We start from the raw sequence: 15,896 nt of genomic DNA on the forward strand, positions 1-15,896 counted from the left end.
CCTTGCTTGCACTTGCTCCCGAGGTCCGTCGTCAGCACGGAGCCACCGACCGCAAGGCAGCGCAAAGCGGTGCTGAGCCGACCGCTGGGCATCCAGAGAGCTCAGGCTTGAAACCCAACAGTTGCCAACTCCTCTGAGAAAGCAACGCTGCCTCTCACGTTAATCCGTGTGCAGCGGTGCCGCAACACCGGCCGGGAGCTGTGCTCCGGATGCGGCGGGAGCCGGCGCTGACCGCACCTGCCCGCGGGCGGAGGCTCCTCAGGTGCGCTTGACGGCTCGGCACCTATCGCCTGCTCTCCGGGCCGGGAGCGCTGCTGGCCGCGGCGAGCCTCCAGCTCCCCCGGCCTCCAGAGCCACGCTGGCGGCCCGCGGTTCTCCCTGAGCGGTGGCCGGGCCGGGCCCAGCCGCTGCGTCAGCGCCGCGGGCTCCGGGCACCTACTGCCGCCGCCCGGCCGGGAGCGGCTCCCCCCCACCCCCTGACGGCGCGGCGGGCGGGCCCGGCCGCGTCACGCGTGCGCAGTGCGGCGCGGCGGTGAGGCCCCGCCTGTCCCCGGCGGCCGCAGGGCGGGTTGGCGGAGGGAGGGGCGGCCCCGCTCCCCGCGAAGATGGCCGGGCGGGTGCGGGGGGCTGGGGCGCAGCCTCTGCCCGGCGGCCCCTGAACACCCCCCCCCCCCCGCGCCTTCGCTTTTCACCCCCGGGCAGTGCGGTAGGGAGAGGGGCCGGGGAGAGCCTCCCCCCTCCGCCGTCGGAGCCGCGGCCATGGATGAGCAGAGCGTGGAGGTGAGCGGTTGGGTGGCGGTTGGCGGTTGCGCTCGCGCTCCCTCAGGGAGGCGGGAAGGGCGGTGCGGGGGAAGCGCTGCCTCCCCCGGGCCGCATCTCCCAGGCCGCGGAGCGAAGCAGGCGGGGCGGCTGCAGCTTCTCCTCCGCGGGGGATGGCGAGCGGCGGGGCCGGGCCTCTCCGGCGGGAGTCTGGGGGAGGCCATCCTGACCTATTTTCGGGTCAGGGGAGGGCTGGCGGGTGGCGCCGGGGCCGCAGAGCCCTCGGCAGGTCCCCCTGCCTTATGCGAGGGGAAAGAGGCCAAGCGGCACCGAGCTATGGGCGGCCCGAGAGGCGGAAAACAGATTGCAGCTCTGCGGTGGGCAGGGATGCGCATAGCACGGAGCTTGGCTCGTACGTGCACTGATGAGCTGGGTAGAAAGAACGCAGGGTGTAAAGAGGTGGCATTTCTAGGTGACACGCAGTTATTTTACATAGTCAGGGTTAGAAAATAAACTGGTGGAGCATCGGAGGTCCCTGTTCTGGAGGTGGATGGAGACCTGGCCCTGACAGAACCTGTCTTGGCATGCGCGAAGGCACGATACTCAGTGGTGTCTGTCTGTAACCTGGGCAGCTTGCACGCATTGCTGTGGTCCCTATTAATAGCAGCCACATAGGAGAAGAATTTAAAAGACCTTGTGTGATAATTTCCTGTTAACGCATGTATTGCATTTTAATGGTTTGCAACCATTAAAGAAGACGCTAATATATGTGAGATACTGTAGTATCTGTAAATTGAAGATATGCCTCACTTTTGTGCTGATTTATAATTCCAACTCTGTGGGCGAAAAAATTAACCCATCTGAAGAATCTTTCAAAGTTCCCTGCTTAAAGCCAGAAGAGATCTAACTCCGGTACAATACAGAACGTAAAACTTCTTTATCAGTGAAAAATCTATCAACACGGAAAGCAACCATCGCTTGGCATTTCAAAATACCTTTCTCGTTTTGGGAATGGAGAGAGATGAGGTGATTGTATTCTAGAACAAAATGCTTCTCTCTCCAAATGGGTATGGTAAAACAATATGTTAAATTACATTTTTATTGCAAAAGATTAATTAAATGGGGTGTGAGGGGGTGTAGAAATTGTGGAGCCAGTGCTAATGGCAGACCTTAAAAGAATGTAAGCCTTATAGAAGTAAAAAAAAAAATGCCCCATCCAATTCAATCCCTCTCATTAGCATAACGAGCATAGTCTGTATAATACATACATGCACTTACCATGCTTTTGAATTAGTTTAGTGCCAGTACATTGAAACTTGTGGGTTCAGAATCTGCAGGTACAGCACAGTTTCTCCTGGCTGCTGTTCAATCCCATGTGAACACAAGCAGGAGTAGTATCTTGGCTGCAGAAAGGCCCTCTTGGAAAAAGATAAACCAAACAAAGAAACTATTCCTTGAAGAAGAAGAATAATAGTGTTGTAAAATGGGTGCTAAGAGCTGGTGTAGTGTAGGAGAAAGCGGGGAGGAGAGCCGTGGTGTTTGACTCTCTCTGAGATGCGCTATCCGTAGCTGTTTGGAATGGGACTGCATTTATGAAACCTGGCACTCTGCCTGGAAAATAAATGCAACTCTGATATGTTTGTAGTGTGTGGCTTAACAATGGCGATAATCTACCCTTTGCAGAGCATTGCTGAAGTATTCCGATGTTTTATTTGTATGGAGAAATTGCGTGATGCACGTCTGTGTCCTCATTGCTCCAAGCTGTGCTGTTTCAGTTGTATTCGGGTGAGTTTGCTTATTATAGTTTATTCTTGCAAATGTATGAACTTAAAAAATACTGATCTTATGAACGCATTCTTGCTTCTTTCTTGACCCTTTTCCTGGAGTTCCAAGGATTCCTTTTTCCTGCTCTGTGCTCTTTAGTTTCCCTTTCAAAATCTTTTATGACACCCTGAGGAAAAACTAGGCAGGCTGAGTATTGCATTCAGTAGTGCTAATTATAGGGACTATCAGGAATAATTGCTTTTTAGGAAACAAACACATAATGATCCCTTCTTTAGTATCTTTTGAGAGCCAGTGATGCCTGTGTGGAAGACAAAAGTTGGAACAGGAATCAGATGCTGACTTTGCATCTGTCCGTGTGGAATGCTGGAAGGCCATAACATCACCTCTTGTCATCTTGGAGATGTTTTTAAATGCTTGCCAAACTAGTATGGTATGATCAGATAGGGGCTAAATCTTTCTTGAGGGAGTCTGGTGTAGCAGGCTGAAGCAGCATCTGAAGCACCTCAATTCATTTATTAAGGTCAGGTTTACCCACGTCTAACACTTCAGTTCCAAGTCCACACGCTGTTACGTGTTAGTGTAGTGGGAGAGGGTTCAGCTGAGGTTTTCAGACTTCTGGTAGTATTTCCAGAAATCGGAACAATCATAATTCACTTTGAAAGCTCTGACAAGAACTATAGGTGAAGGATTCGTGTTACATATTAGGAATGTTTAGATGACATATTGTTGCTGGGTGGTGAGAGATGATTCATGAGAATCTAAATGTAGTATTGAGCTGACAAATATAAACCTTTCAACTGCTGAGTTTTTACGCTTCTAAGTGGTAGTGGGCAGGTGAAGTTCTTTCCTCAGCTACTTGTCTTTGGAGCTTTCCGGAAGAGAAACATTCAAAGGATCCTTGTGGATTTGATCATTGAACTATGGGTATCTAACTTGCCTATAAATAGCTCAAGAGGAAGAAATAAGTTACCTTGAAGACTAGTAACTTAGACTCAAAAAAATATGCTTGTTGTGTCTTTTGCTTTCTTTTGTTGAAACATGCTCTTTAGTCTATGACTATGGGAGTCTGCACCAGATGTGTGGTTTCTAATGGAATATTTGGTACCTCAAGATTCTCAATATAATTTTAACTGAAGTGTCTTTGACATCTAAAGAAAAGCGGTTGCTTTGTTACTAAGATAGAAATAGCAGCTTCTTCTGTGACTAAGTGGTTGAACACTTACATTACAAATCTGTAAAAAAAGGAAAAAATATAGGAAGACTGTAGTAACTCCTAATTAACAATAGAATGTACTTGCTTGCAGTTCTTTTCTGACAGTCTCTTTAAAAATGTTTCTCCTTTTTCCTTCATAGCGTTGGCTGACTGAACAAAGAGCTCAGTGCCCTCATTGTAGGTAAGGTATTTTTAATATCAGAAATAAATTACCAGGAATTGCGTGTACTGTCCTGTTATGATCGATCTTTTTTTCAGTGCAGGTTGCACTAAATTTGTAAGCTTGATTTTTTTGAGACCTGCCTGCTGTTACTATAAAAATTTACCTTGGTGTAATACTTATTCTAAAGTATGTGCTAGTTTTGTGACAAGCTAAGCAAGATCTTTGTTCTTCCCCTATTACGCTGCTGTTTTCAGTGCCTGTAGCTGGTGTAATAAGAGTAACTAGGTGGTATTCCCCTTAGAACTCTTTATATTCTTCTTGCAAGAGTCAGAGACCAGAAATTTCAGTTTTCAGACTGAAATGTGTACTTTTTTTATACCTATAATTTGTGAGACTTGCCTTATGTGTTGCAGATTTGTCTGAGAGGTAGCTACAATGTGTTGTTTGCTTTGTTTTTTTTAATGCAATGCCCCACCCCATCCCCCCAAGCCCTGGCACCCCTTAGCACTTCTTGAGTACCTAGCAATTCTAGCTCTTAATAGACCAAAAAATGGAAGTTAGCGTATTTTTTCCCCTAAGGGAAAGGAGTTATTTAAAAACAACTAACCAACCATTTCTGCAGAACTTTTTGATATTCAGCTTTTAAAGTATTTGATCAATAGCTCTAAAATGCTTGTAAGGAGGTAAATCTATCTACATTTTAGAAAGGGGATAATGGAAGCACTGCATTGGGGATAGTTGGATAATGGGAGAAATTGAAGAAGCACTGAGAAATGAAATTATTTGCCCACTGTTATCCAGGAACCTATAAAGAAATCTGGAAATAGTTCTTGGGTTCTCCATGTAGCTATTCTGTATGTCATTCTGGGGTGGTTCATTGTGGTTCCTGCCTCACTCCAGCCCCCAAATGGGCAAATCGACTTGAAATGTTACTTCCCCCCTGCCCCCCCCCCCCCCCCCCCCCCCCCCCGAAATAACTAGTACAGCTTCAGCTTTTAGCCTCTGACTTTTCTGATAGTGTAGAACTGATGAACTGGGTTCACTTCAATGCTTCTCTTTTAGCTCCTGGAACTGAGTTCTTGCTCTAACTCTAGCCATGCTTCTTGCAGAGCCCCGCTGCAGCTACGAGAGCTCGTAAACTGTCGTTGGGCTGAAGAGGTCACACAACAGCTCGATACGCTTCAATTGTGCAATCTCACAAAGCACGAAGAAAATGAAAAAGACAAGTAAATGGAGCATTCTTCACATAAAGCATTTTGCAGTTTGCCTTGTATGAACAGGCTTTTAATTTCAGCTGATTACTAAAATCAGGGAACAAACTGATAACTTTTACTTACTTAAAAGCTGAATTGTGCTCACTGTCTGACTAAAAGTTGGTGTTCATTTCTGTCGTACTTAATGGAACAAGAAAAGCTCTTCAGTGTCTTTGCCTGGAAAACTACTACTATTTCTAATTTGACTCAGTATAGTTAAAATGAGAGATATGGGAAACATGAAGGGTAGTAATACTTCTTAAGGCTTTTAGCCCTTCTTAGTGACCATACATCTGAAATAAAAGTCTTCTCTCGATGGCTTGCTCATTTGGCAGTCCCATTAAGACTGTGGGTGCTGATTTGGTATCTCAGCACATAAAAGCAGAGAAGCTGTTCTGAGAAGATGTCTTCAGGTGCTTTGCGAAAATGTAATTGATAAACCTAGTTTGAGATCAAAGAAAAATATATAAAGTCCCACAGAAAGCACTACTGTTGCTATATCTGTCACGTTACTGCTGTTCATTCTCCCTCCTTGTCTTTGGAGCCTCCTGTATTTTCTGATATGTTCTCTTCCTAGGAGCAACTGTCAGTACTTTCTCAGCAGGCTTTTCTCCTGGTTTTATCCCATTACCAGTGCTATTATGTGTTTTAAGATATATTCTGGAGATTTCGAGGAGAAAAGTGTGAGAAGAAGCATTGAAAAGTGGACAGGGACTAATTATGTGTTCTATACCTGCCTCCTCCCCAAGTTCCTGAATGCTAATGGAGGGGGAAAGGAGAGGAGTGTGTTTTAGGTCTGGCCTGGTCTGTGCTCGGTTTCTCGATTGGTGCTGTTCCTGAAATTTTAAGAAATGACAAAGATCAGTTTGTCCAAAAAGCTTATGAGCCATTGCTTTGTGGTTACTTTAGGTTGTGTATGATGAGGATTTTAATAATGTGAAGTATTAACTTGTAGAATTCTGAGCTTGATTCATTGATGATATCCTTTATCTGCTGGGTAGAAATCCAATTTTAGTGATGTGCTTTCTCTCTATCTCTGTGAAATACTTCCTGAGAGAATACTAAGAGCAACATTTATTGTACAAAAGGTTTTTACTGAATATAAGTCTTCTTTTTGCAAAACTATGCTGTTGTTTTGTGCTTTACTCTCAGTATCAGGAGCAAAACAAGTGAAAATGTTAAATTGAGTTTGCAGAAAATTCATAGCTATTTTCTGTTGATGATGTGTGTGGTTTTTGTTTAAGGTGTGAAAATCATCATGAAAAGCTTAGTGTTTTCTGCTGGACCTGTAAGAAATGTATCTGCCACCAGTGTGCGCTTTGGGGAGGAATGGTAAGAAGACGCTTGCTTGTATGCACATGGTTTGTTAGAATAAGAGACTGCAAGCATTATGTTTGATAGCAGTTTGAAGAAATAGAGATACTATGAAACTGTTGTTACAGCTATTGAATTGCCATGCAAATACTGTAGTTGTATGTGTATTTACAATTTAATGTAAACATTGATTGTGAAAGGCAATACCTTGTGTTTACAGTTAGAGAAGCAAATTGAATTTTTGCCGAAAGGAGGTCAGAATTACCTTCCTTGTTATAAACTTCATGATGGCTTGGACAAACTGAGAATTTTATGGGCAAAGGAAGAAGTCTTTCTCAGAGAATATAGCTAACACTTACGTTATTTAAATGTCCTGGCCTATAATCTTGAATATCTTCAAAGCCGTATTAGTAGCGCTATTCACCATACTGTTTATTATCCTTTCAACTGAGTATTTTAAGGAGAGACTGCTGTCATTGTTGGGAATATAAGTAGTTAACAGTGTGCTGCCTTTACTTGGGAAGGGTGTTCTAATAATAATAATACTAAAAATAAGATAAGCCTTCTATCGTTATTTGATTTGTTAGAGAAGTGCATAGTGAATGAAGCAGTTTATTTTTGGAGGACTGTTGCGACTCCAAATAACTCTTGACAGGAAGCTTTGATGGTATGAAAGCCAAATTCATGACTTATGAAGGGACGTGAAAGACAGGCTTCCTACATACAATCTGCTTTGGCACTTTTCCAAAAGGAGTGATACACTAGGAGGCTTTCTTCTCCTCTCTTCAGTAATTTAATAGGAGTGGAATAAAGTTAAAATGGGATGCTCTATTATTTCTCCCCCCGGTGCCTTTTTCTGTTTTAACAGCATGGAGGACATACTTTTAAGCCACTGGCAGAAATCTACGAGCAACACGTCACAAAAGTAAATGAAGAAGTGGCAAAGCTTAGGAGAAGACTCATGGAATTGATCAGTTTGGTGCAAGAAGTGGTAAGAAATCGATCCAAGATAACATTAAGTTTTCCTGTAGTACACCATTGTCAAAGGATAACTGTAAGGTGGGAAATGGAAATAGTACACCATTTCATATGCTCGTCGTGTTTTCAGTACCTGTTCAGAAGCTGTTGCTTCTGTGAAGGTAATCAGATTATCCCACAGAGAGACGTTTTTACTTTTTAGTTATATTCTTTTTATACAATGTGGAAAGATCAACATATTCTCGATACTGTTTTTGTAGTTGCCAGACAGAAAAAGATGTGAGTTAGCTAACGGTATTTTTCTTTTGGTGTATGCCATTTAAAAGCTAGAGTTGTGCAGTTCTTTGAAAGATCTATTTTTGTCAACACTTATAAAAGTGCAGCCTGCCATGCCAAACAAGTATAACGATGCTTTATTGTAATATAACTTATTTTCCTTTCTTTAGGAGAATAAACTACGAGTATATTTGAGCCTATAGGATGGGCTGTAAGACAGCTCACCAGTTAGAGATTTGAAGTTTGTGTACCTCCTTTTTCTTCCCCATAGGGGTAAATGTGTTGTTAGACATCCAAATATTGACATGTTCAGCTGTGGCAGTTTCAGTGGGAATTCCAACAATTCAATACAGTTTCTTGTATCGTAGGAAGGATTATTTTTGTGTTCTGCTGAATGCTGTTACATTTATTGTGTAGTCTTTGTGCAAATAAGTTGTTTGTTTGTTTTAAACAAGTTTACCCTATCGTTTTTGGCTATGCTATTAGTCAGGTAGTTGTTTGCCGCATGCAGCGGTAGGTTAGCTCTGCTTCAGCTCAAATGTGGCTGTTATATCACCAGGTGGGCTACTTGTAAGTATTTGTAAAATGTTGAGAGGATTGTGGCCTTCACCTTCCAGGGTGAAGGGCGCAATTTCTATCAAATTACTCTTGTTACCAAGAAGGTAACTTTTCTGTGCAGCTCAAGTTACAGAAGAGAAACTGGCAGTTACAAATTTTGATACTAAAGATTCCCCATATGACAAATCTCTGTGTAATGAGAAAACGTTGCTCAACTTTACTGTTAACCTTTGGTCACCCACCAGAGGGCATGCTTATATGTTCAGTAAAAGTCAAAGGATATTTACAACTGGCAACAGGAATAGCTTGTAATACAGCTCATCTAAAAACACATTCCTATTTTCTTATTCTAAACATGCAAGCTTCAGTAAGAGGAGGATTTTTTTTCTTTTTTCCTCATAGAAAAATAGGGCTGGAGGGGACTCTAGGGAGGCCTAGGCATTTCTGGGATCTGAGAGAGTGGAGTCAACATGTAAATGAGTGAAACGTGCAAAAGAGTGAAGGCTTTCTTTTTGTGCATGGTTTTTTTGTGAACCCTGTTGTAGGAGAGGAATGTGGAGGCAGTGCGTAGCGCGAAGGATGAACGAGTTCGGGAAATCAGGAATGCAGTGGAGATGATGATTGCCCGGTTAGACACTCAGCTGAAGAATAAGCTTATAACATTAATGGGTAGGTATTTGCCTGATCTATTATGAGTAGGAGCAATATATTAACAATGTGTAAATCTATTGAGAAACTTTCTTGCCCTGGGAGTATGACTCCTTACATGCTTTATGGTGTTAGGCAAGTTAACTGCTGACAGAAAACTTCCACCTACAGCAAAGCTTTCAGTTAATGATGTAGTTACTGTGATACAGTTCTAAGTTGTTAGATGTAACCGGGTTATGTTGTGCTGGAAACTGCTGTATAAGTTGGAGAGCATTTCCATCTAATTGGAAGGTGTTTAGTACCTTTCACCTAAAGTGTCTTTACACCATTGTTTGTGTTAGCCAAGAAGTCCATCTTTGTAATTTGACATATTTGTAATATATACTCCTTTTAATGTAATTTAAAAAAATTAGAAGTCTATATGAGATGTCTGGTGAGCAACAGTTCAGATCCATACGTACAGGCAGCCTTGTCTGCAAATGAAGAACGTGGCATCTGGAATCAGAGCTGCTAGTTTGGTTCCTGACACTTTTGCTAACCGGGGACTGGTCACTTTGGCTCTCCTTTGGTATAAATAGAGGTGAGAAAACAACTGGCACACTTAAAGTTATTGAAGCTTACAGAAGCACTACTAAAAATTAAGTGAAGCTTTCAACAAGAAGGACAGATTATTCCTCAGTTGGCTATAATTTTGTGCATGCTTTGCTGAGCTAACTTTGCATCTGTGCCTTGGTTATTCCATGTGTGCTTTCATTTCCATAATGCATTGATAGGAGCACGTACTAAGGTGACATCTTCTTGGCATATCGGTTTCTTTAGACACTCTTGAAAAGTTATACTTATGACCTTAGTTTTGCAAGGTACACAGACAAATAGAGCCTTGACCTTGTATCTATGTACTTGTCTTGGAAATAAAAGTAAGGCAATAAAATAGCTGTGCTGAAAATGTATTTCTGATGCTTGAAATCTTCATGCACAGACACACACACGCACACACACCCTCTCCCTGCCACCCACCCAAAGAAAACCTGAAATGTTCATGCTTGGAAAATGTCCTTAGCTTTGATAATGTTTGCATTTATTCTCTTAGTTCATTTCCATGAGAAACAAAACAACATAATAAATGTATATTAGCTATATTTCAAGTTCCTCTTCAAATTCATGTCAGTACTTTAAAATGTTTGCTTTAAGTTAAATCCAGGATTCGTACATATTTTGTGCCTGTATCAAATACAGTAATCAGTCACCAGATTTGTTTTAGTGTGTACTGATTAAAGATCAGTCTTCAAGCTGTGGTAGAATGTCTTAATTATTTGTACGTACAGGTTAACATTTTGTCCCTGTCACACCTTTTTTCTAACACCTGCCAAACACTCTTCAGGTACGTAATGTATGATGGAGACAAAGTAAATCCCCGTGATAGAAAACAGACAAATGTGACTTAGGTTTTTATTCTTTCTCGTCATGGTCGTCATGCTAGTTGAAATGCACAAACACATTTAAACATTGTTTGTTCTTTTTTATAAAGAAAACAAACATCAAAGTCAAGAGAAATGGTAGCTTTTAGGAGAAAAGTGTCAGCTAATATAAAAGAGAGGCTTGTCTGGATGAGAGTGAATTCAGTGAAGTCAAACCTGCTTTTTTTTGTCCAAAAAAGCACTCAAAACAACAAACCTGCCATTTCTGGCACACAGAATGTTTCATTACTGTCTTAACCTCAAGTGAGTTCTTCACTACAGCTCCAATTAGAAACGTAAGCTCCCTTTTAAAATGCTTTCTCAATCAACCTTGGTATATTTAGAAATCCTTTACCTTAGTAGGTTCTGGGGCAGCTTCCAAGTAAAAAAAAAAAAAAAAAAAAAAAAAATAGAAAAAGCTCGGTTTCTTAGAATCCAGTGAGTATGTCTTTTTTTCTTTAAACATGTCTTCTTTTGTTTAAACAGGTCAAAAGACATCGCTTACTCAAGAAACTGAACTTCTGGAATCCCTGCTTCAAGAAGTAGAACATCAGGTGATTGTGGAAAGAGCTGAAATGTTGTGTTACATAGATCCCTCTGCAGTCGGCTTTTCTTATTATTTTATTTATTTTTAAACTATTAATTGATGGATATTTCTTGAGGGTATCTTTTCATTTAAGTGACCTTAAGTTACACAATTTCTTCTTAAGAACAAGTATGTTTTCTAGAAACAATGAAAGGTGTTCTCTTCTGTTGCGTGAAAAACTAGTACAGCGATTAATAGCAATATCTCATAAAACTACACAGTTATGTGTTTGTTTAAGGTAACTTAGCATTTAGATGGTGTAGGTAGATTCTCTTAGTTCTGCCGCTGCCAACCGCGTATGAATAGTGGTGACTATAAATGGAGAATAAACAAAAATGTTCTGTTTGTCTTTGTGCTTTTGAGGAAAACTGAACTGGTTCTAGTTCTTTTATTCAAGTTCTGCAGAGCTTGATTGTACTCGCCCTGAACAATTTCTGCTGGCTCTGAGGAAATGGAAGGGTTTTCTTCCTTCAAGCATTACTGCATCCAGTAATTATCTTTCAGCAAAGTTTGACATTTTAGTTTGGGGTTGGGGGCTAAGCTTCTTTGTGAGTGATGCCTGTTGTCCTGTATTCCTTTTTCATTCCTTGCACTGCTTTTGATTCAGTGAGAATGCTAAGCTAAGCTGGCTTTATCACCTGATCAGCAATTACCATGTTCTCCTTGCACTTAAGTTAATTATTTCATACCTGTAGTGGAATGTCTTAGTTGAAGAATTGATGACATCAGGAGGATGAGTGCTCCTGCATACCATGCATCAGCATATCTTTTTTGTCTGTTTGTTGAGAGCTCTCTGTGTATAGATCATTCAGAAATTACTATGTTGCAGCCCAGATGAGGACCTTCTAAATCCTGAATAGCAGTGTGTATGCAACTCTGCAGATCAGCTTCTCTTTTGCAGAAAAAAACCCCATTCAAATAATAACAAATTGGTGCTAGTGAAACATGACCTCTCCTCCCTCCAACGTAGGAGGAAAAGCTTACTGACTAAAAAAATTCTGAGAAGATGCAGACATCTGGCAACTGTGTAGGTCTCTACTGCTTGTTTAAAGTCATCATATATGTCTTTGTCAAGAGAGGCTTTGAATTTCCTATTCTTTTTGTGGAAGTAATAGAATTCTTTGAGGAATTCATAGCAAAAATGTGACTTTTTAAAAATGTACGTATTAGTCTCACTTAAGCCTGACAAAGTTTGAAATGTAAGTCTAAGATATGTTTTTCCAATGTTTAAAGTATAAATTAGAAGCAGAGTAGATTTGTCTCCTTTAGTAAAGAGGTTTAGAAAATACAGTACTAGCTATTCAAGGAACATGTAAGATGAGACTTTTTTTTTTTTTTCAGATTTTGAAAAGACCTTTGTTATGACACTGGTTTTATAAGATATCTCAAGTGAAATGGATTTAAGTGGTTTTTTTGGCCTGCTATTTAAGATAATACAGACTTTGTTTTGTTCAAATTTGGATGAACAAAAAAAAGTACAGTGCTTGGCAATACAGCAGTAAAGGAGTAACTGAAACGTAAAAGAACTGTCTAATGTCACAGGAGCTTGTATTGCTGTGTTGTGATGTCTAATTATCCCAATGTCTAATTAAGTGTCCTTTCCAGATTGATTTACTTTGTTATTGTTGCATAAACAGTAATAGATGTGACTTGGTATTAATCAGACATCTTATATATAAATAAGTTTAACCTAAGTGAAGTACATAGTAGTTGCTGTAACTTTTATTATAGAATTTGACAGAGTCTTAAATATTCAGGACTTCCCAAATGGGATGCACAGGCTTTGGAGTGAGACAGAATTAGAATATCTATTTTAATTTCCTAACAGAAATTTTAGAACATATGACCATTAGCTATCGTAGGCAAATTCTTAGTCTTAAGAGCTGACAGTTTCAAGGACAATAAAACCCAAACAACAACAACAAAAAAAACCCCCAAACCCAACCTCCAAGCTTCATTTTACATTGCATTGTGGGTAATCTTTCTGAAGCTGTGACAGACATGCAATTTATTTGTAAAAAAAAAAAAAAAAAAAGTGCTCAGAACCTATGGTTTTACTAATGACAGAAGCTTTTTTTTCCTTTCTTGTTTTTTTCCCCATATAGTTACGATCGTGCAGTAAGAGTGAGTTGATATCCAAAAGTTCAGAGATCCTGATGATGTTCCAGCAGGTTCATCGGAAGCCTATGGCCTCGTTTGTCACTACTCCTGTCCCCCCAGACTTCACAAGGTAAGCATTGCATTTCCGTTCTGTTGTAGTTTGAACTTGAAAGCCATCTTATGAAGGTTTGTTTTGCTTGTTAAAAAATGTTTAAAGTAACTTAGAGGAGAGTATCTCTTTCCCATTTTACTGTACCACTGTATGGAGGAGGGTGTTCCAGTGAGTCTGGGAGGTAAATGTATTCTTATGCACGTCAGCTTTTTGTAAAACTAGGACAGGAGAGTACCACTGTATTTTAACATGTGGGTTTGAAAGAGTGGATAGTAGGCGGCTGATGGATAGGTTGCTGGAGAGCTTGCCTGGTACCCAGCTATAGCGAAGGGGAGTCATACTTCGCAGCTATATGAGCAATGGTAATGGTAATCTGTGGGGTAATGTGATTCTGTCTGTTTCTGTGTTAAACTTGCTATCTCTGACTGAATTTGGGTCCACGCTTACACACTGAAAATGATAAACTGCTTAACTTACTCTTCTTAGTAACCTATGCTGCAAGTAGGCTTTTCTGTTCCAGCAGGGCTTATTTGATGTCTGTAGTCCTTGCTGGGGAGTCAGGACAGTGGGTTCCAGCTGACAATTTTTTTTCTTTTTTACACTTAGTTTACCGATTTGTCCTTTTTCTCTTATTATTGGGTCATTCAGTATAAAATTGCAAGGCTCTCATGAGAGGCCTCTGCAGGTCACCTTAATTCAGAATATATAGACAAAATCACTTCATAACACAATTCTTCATGCAAAGAGTGCTGCTAGTGCTGGGTTCTTCAGAAGTCTGTTGAGAGTTTATGCTAGCTGGCTGAAAAGCATCTCCAAAAAATTGAAAGTAGAAGTCTTAGAAGAATTCCTCAAATCATGTTGTTTTCTCTAGCAAGAATCATTTTGGCTTGCTTTTAAATGCAGTCTCAAAACTCTTGTCCTGACATATTTTCTGAAAAGAATAATTAAATGCATTTCTGAGGAGAGCTTAAATTTGAATATTCATTTTCCAATGGCAGTAAGGTATCTCCTGCTCTGAAACACAAACCATTTAAGCTTTGTACTTTCAGTCATGAAATAGTTTCATCCTTTCTAGAACTACCAAGGAGTCTCACGTTAAAAATTCACCATATTAAGAGATTATTAGCCATCACAGGTAAATGGGAAAGTCCTCTTAAATACTTCTGGTTGCTCTTCCCTTCGTAACATAACATATTTGTTTTATTGTGTGCTACCACATGGAGAGGTACTGGGGAGAAGGCTTATAAATGGAATTTTCAGAAGTGCTGAAATAACCCAGTGCTGGTTTAGTGAATTTCAGTGGCTCTGGTGACCTAAATCATCTTAAGTGCTTCTAAAGATTCCAAAAGTTGGGATTTTTAATGTCATGTTATTCAACTCTAATATATTTATTTTTTCTGCTCCTCCCCAGTGAATTGGTTCCAGCCTATGACTCAACTACATTTGTCTTGGAAAACTTCAGGTAAGAATGTATCTTAAATTACTGTGAATATCAGGAAGCCTTTTCTGTTTCTTCTGTACATGAGTAGTATTCTTTAAAACACAGAAAAGTCTCTATGGATAACTGTTAGATATGAACTAAGCTGTGGGAATTCAATCAAAAATCTCTTGTTTACCAGGTGAACAACAATTAGCCCTAGCTAAACTGTTAGCTAAAAAGATTTTCCATGATAAAGGCAAACTACTTATTTTTCTTTTTAAAAAAGATTGGATAATTTTGCAAGGAATATATGTATTTGTATGGACACTTAGCATTTTGCATGGGCCTCATATGCTGCTACATGCTCGGTGCAGCAAGAAGGATGGTTCTGGAGTGTCAGAGTGTAAGTGTATATGGAGCTTACTGTTTCATGGAGGGTTTTGCTTTGTCCCAATAGCACATGTTTTTTTTTCTCCTTTCTCAACAGTACGTTGCGTCAGCGAGCAGATCCTGTTTATAGCCCACCTCTTCAAGTGTCAGGACTTTGCTGGAGGTTAAAAGTTTATCCAGTGAGTTATATTTTCAACTAGAGTTGTTATCCCGTCCAAAACACTTAACCAGCATTCATATGCTTCTCTTGTAAGGAAACATCAGTTAGTTTCTTCTCATGTCGCATATAAAAAGCTGTATGAAAAGAACGTAATAAGATTGCAGAGTTGATCACCAACCATTGCAGTATTCCCTCTCTGCCTCCAGATAACCAGCATGACCATTCTCACTATAGTTAATCTGGGTAATTTAAAAGCAATTAAAAACAGGTCTTACAAATATGCTATAGGAACTTTAATAGATATTTTTACCATTTTTGTCTGTCTGAGTGGCTTTTGCAGATGTTTCTTGCAGAACTGAGGTCTAGAATAACTTACCATATTTATGTTTATGAATAATCCTTATTTGGGAAGTTGGCAGGAGGACAAGGTATTAGTTGAAAGGGAATCTGTTTTACTGTGTGTCCAGTTCTCAAATGCTGACATTAAAACGTGTGTGTTGTACTAATGTCCTTTCAGTGGGCTGAATATTCAGATTTCAGAAGCAATGTCTCTGTCAGTGTTGGAATGTTAACCCACAAGGTGGGATCTTTTTACAGCCCGCTAGTCTGGTCAGTGCTTCTGGGAAGCTCTGGCTGCTACTACAGCTGTGTTTGGAGAAATACGTGTTGAGTGGGGGAGTACGAGTTTTGTTTGTTAGCGATTTACTTTGGCATCTTCAGAGAT

General features: G+C 40.5%; 1 protein-coding gene across 4 annotated transcripts in view; it reads left to right on the forward strand.

Moving 5' to 3' along the window:
• The first annotated feature begins 545 nt into the window (after nt 1–545).
• Nucleotides 546–15,896, forward strand: part of TRIM37 (tripartite motif containing 37) — a 31,357-nt gene continuing 16,006 nt past the window's right edge. For all 4 annotated transcript variants that reach the window (XM_075517746.1, XM_075517747.1, XM_075517748.1 and 1 more), the window contains exons 1-11: nt 546–780; nt 2,443–2,544; nt 3,898–3,938; nt 5,030–5,146; nt 6,418–6,505; nt 7,356–7,478; nt 8,845–8,968; nt 10,891–10,958; nt 13,096–13,220; nt 14,614–14,664; nt 15,110–15,191. In XM_075517746.1, coding sequence (XP_075373861.1) covers nt 760–780; nt 2,443–2,544; nt 3,898–3,938; nt 5,030–5,146; nt 6,418–6,505; nt 7,356–7,478; nt 8,845–8,968; nt 10,891–10,958; nt 13,096–13,220; nt 14,614–14,664; nt 15,110–15,191 — 942 coding nt within the window. In that variant the 5' untranslated portion in view covers nt 546–759. The remainder of the gene's footprint in view (nt 781–2,442; nt 2,545–3,897; nt 3,939–5,029; nt 5,147–6,417; nt 6,506–7,355; nt 7,479–8,844; nt 8,969–10,890; nt 10,959–13,095; nt 13,221–14,613; nt 14,665–15,109; nt 15,192–15,896) is intronic.

The sequence above is a fragment of the Mycteria americana genome, chromosome 15 (assembly GCF_035582795.1).
Source record: "Mycteria americana isolate JAX WOST 10 ecotype Jacksonville Zoo and Gardens chromosome 15, USCA_MyAme_1.0, whole genome shotgun sequence".
Classification (NCBI taxonomy): Eukaryota; Metazoa; Chordata; class Aves; order Ciconiiformes; family Ciconiidae; genus Mycteria; species Mycteria americana.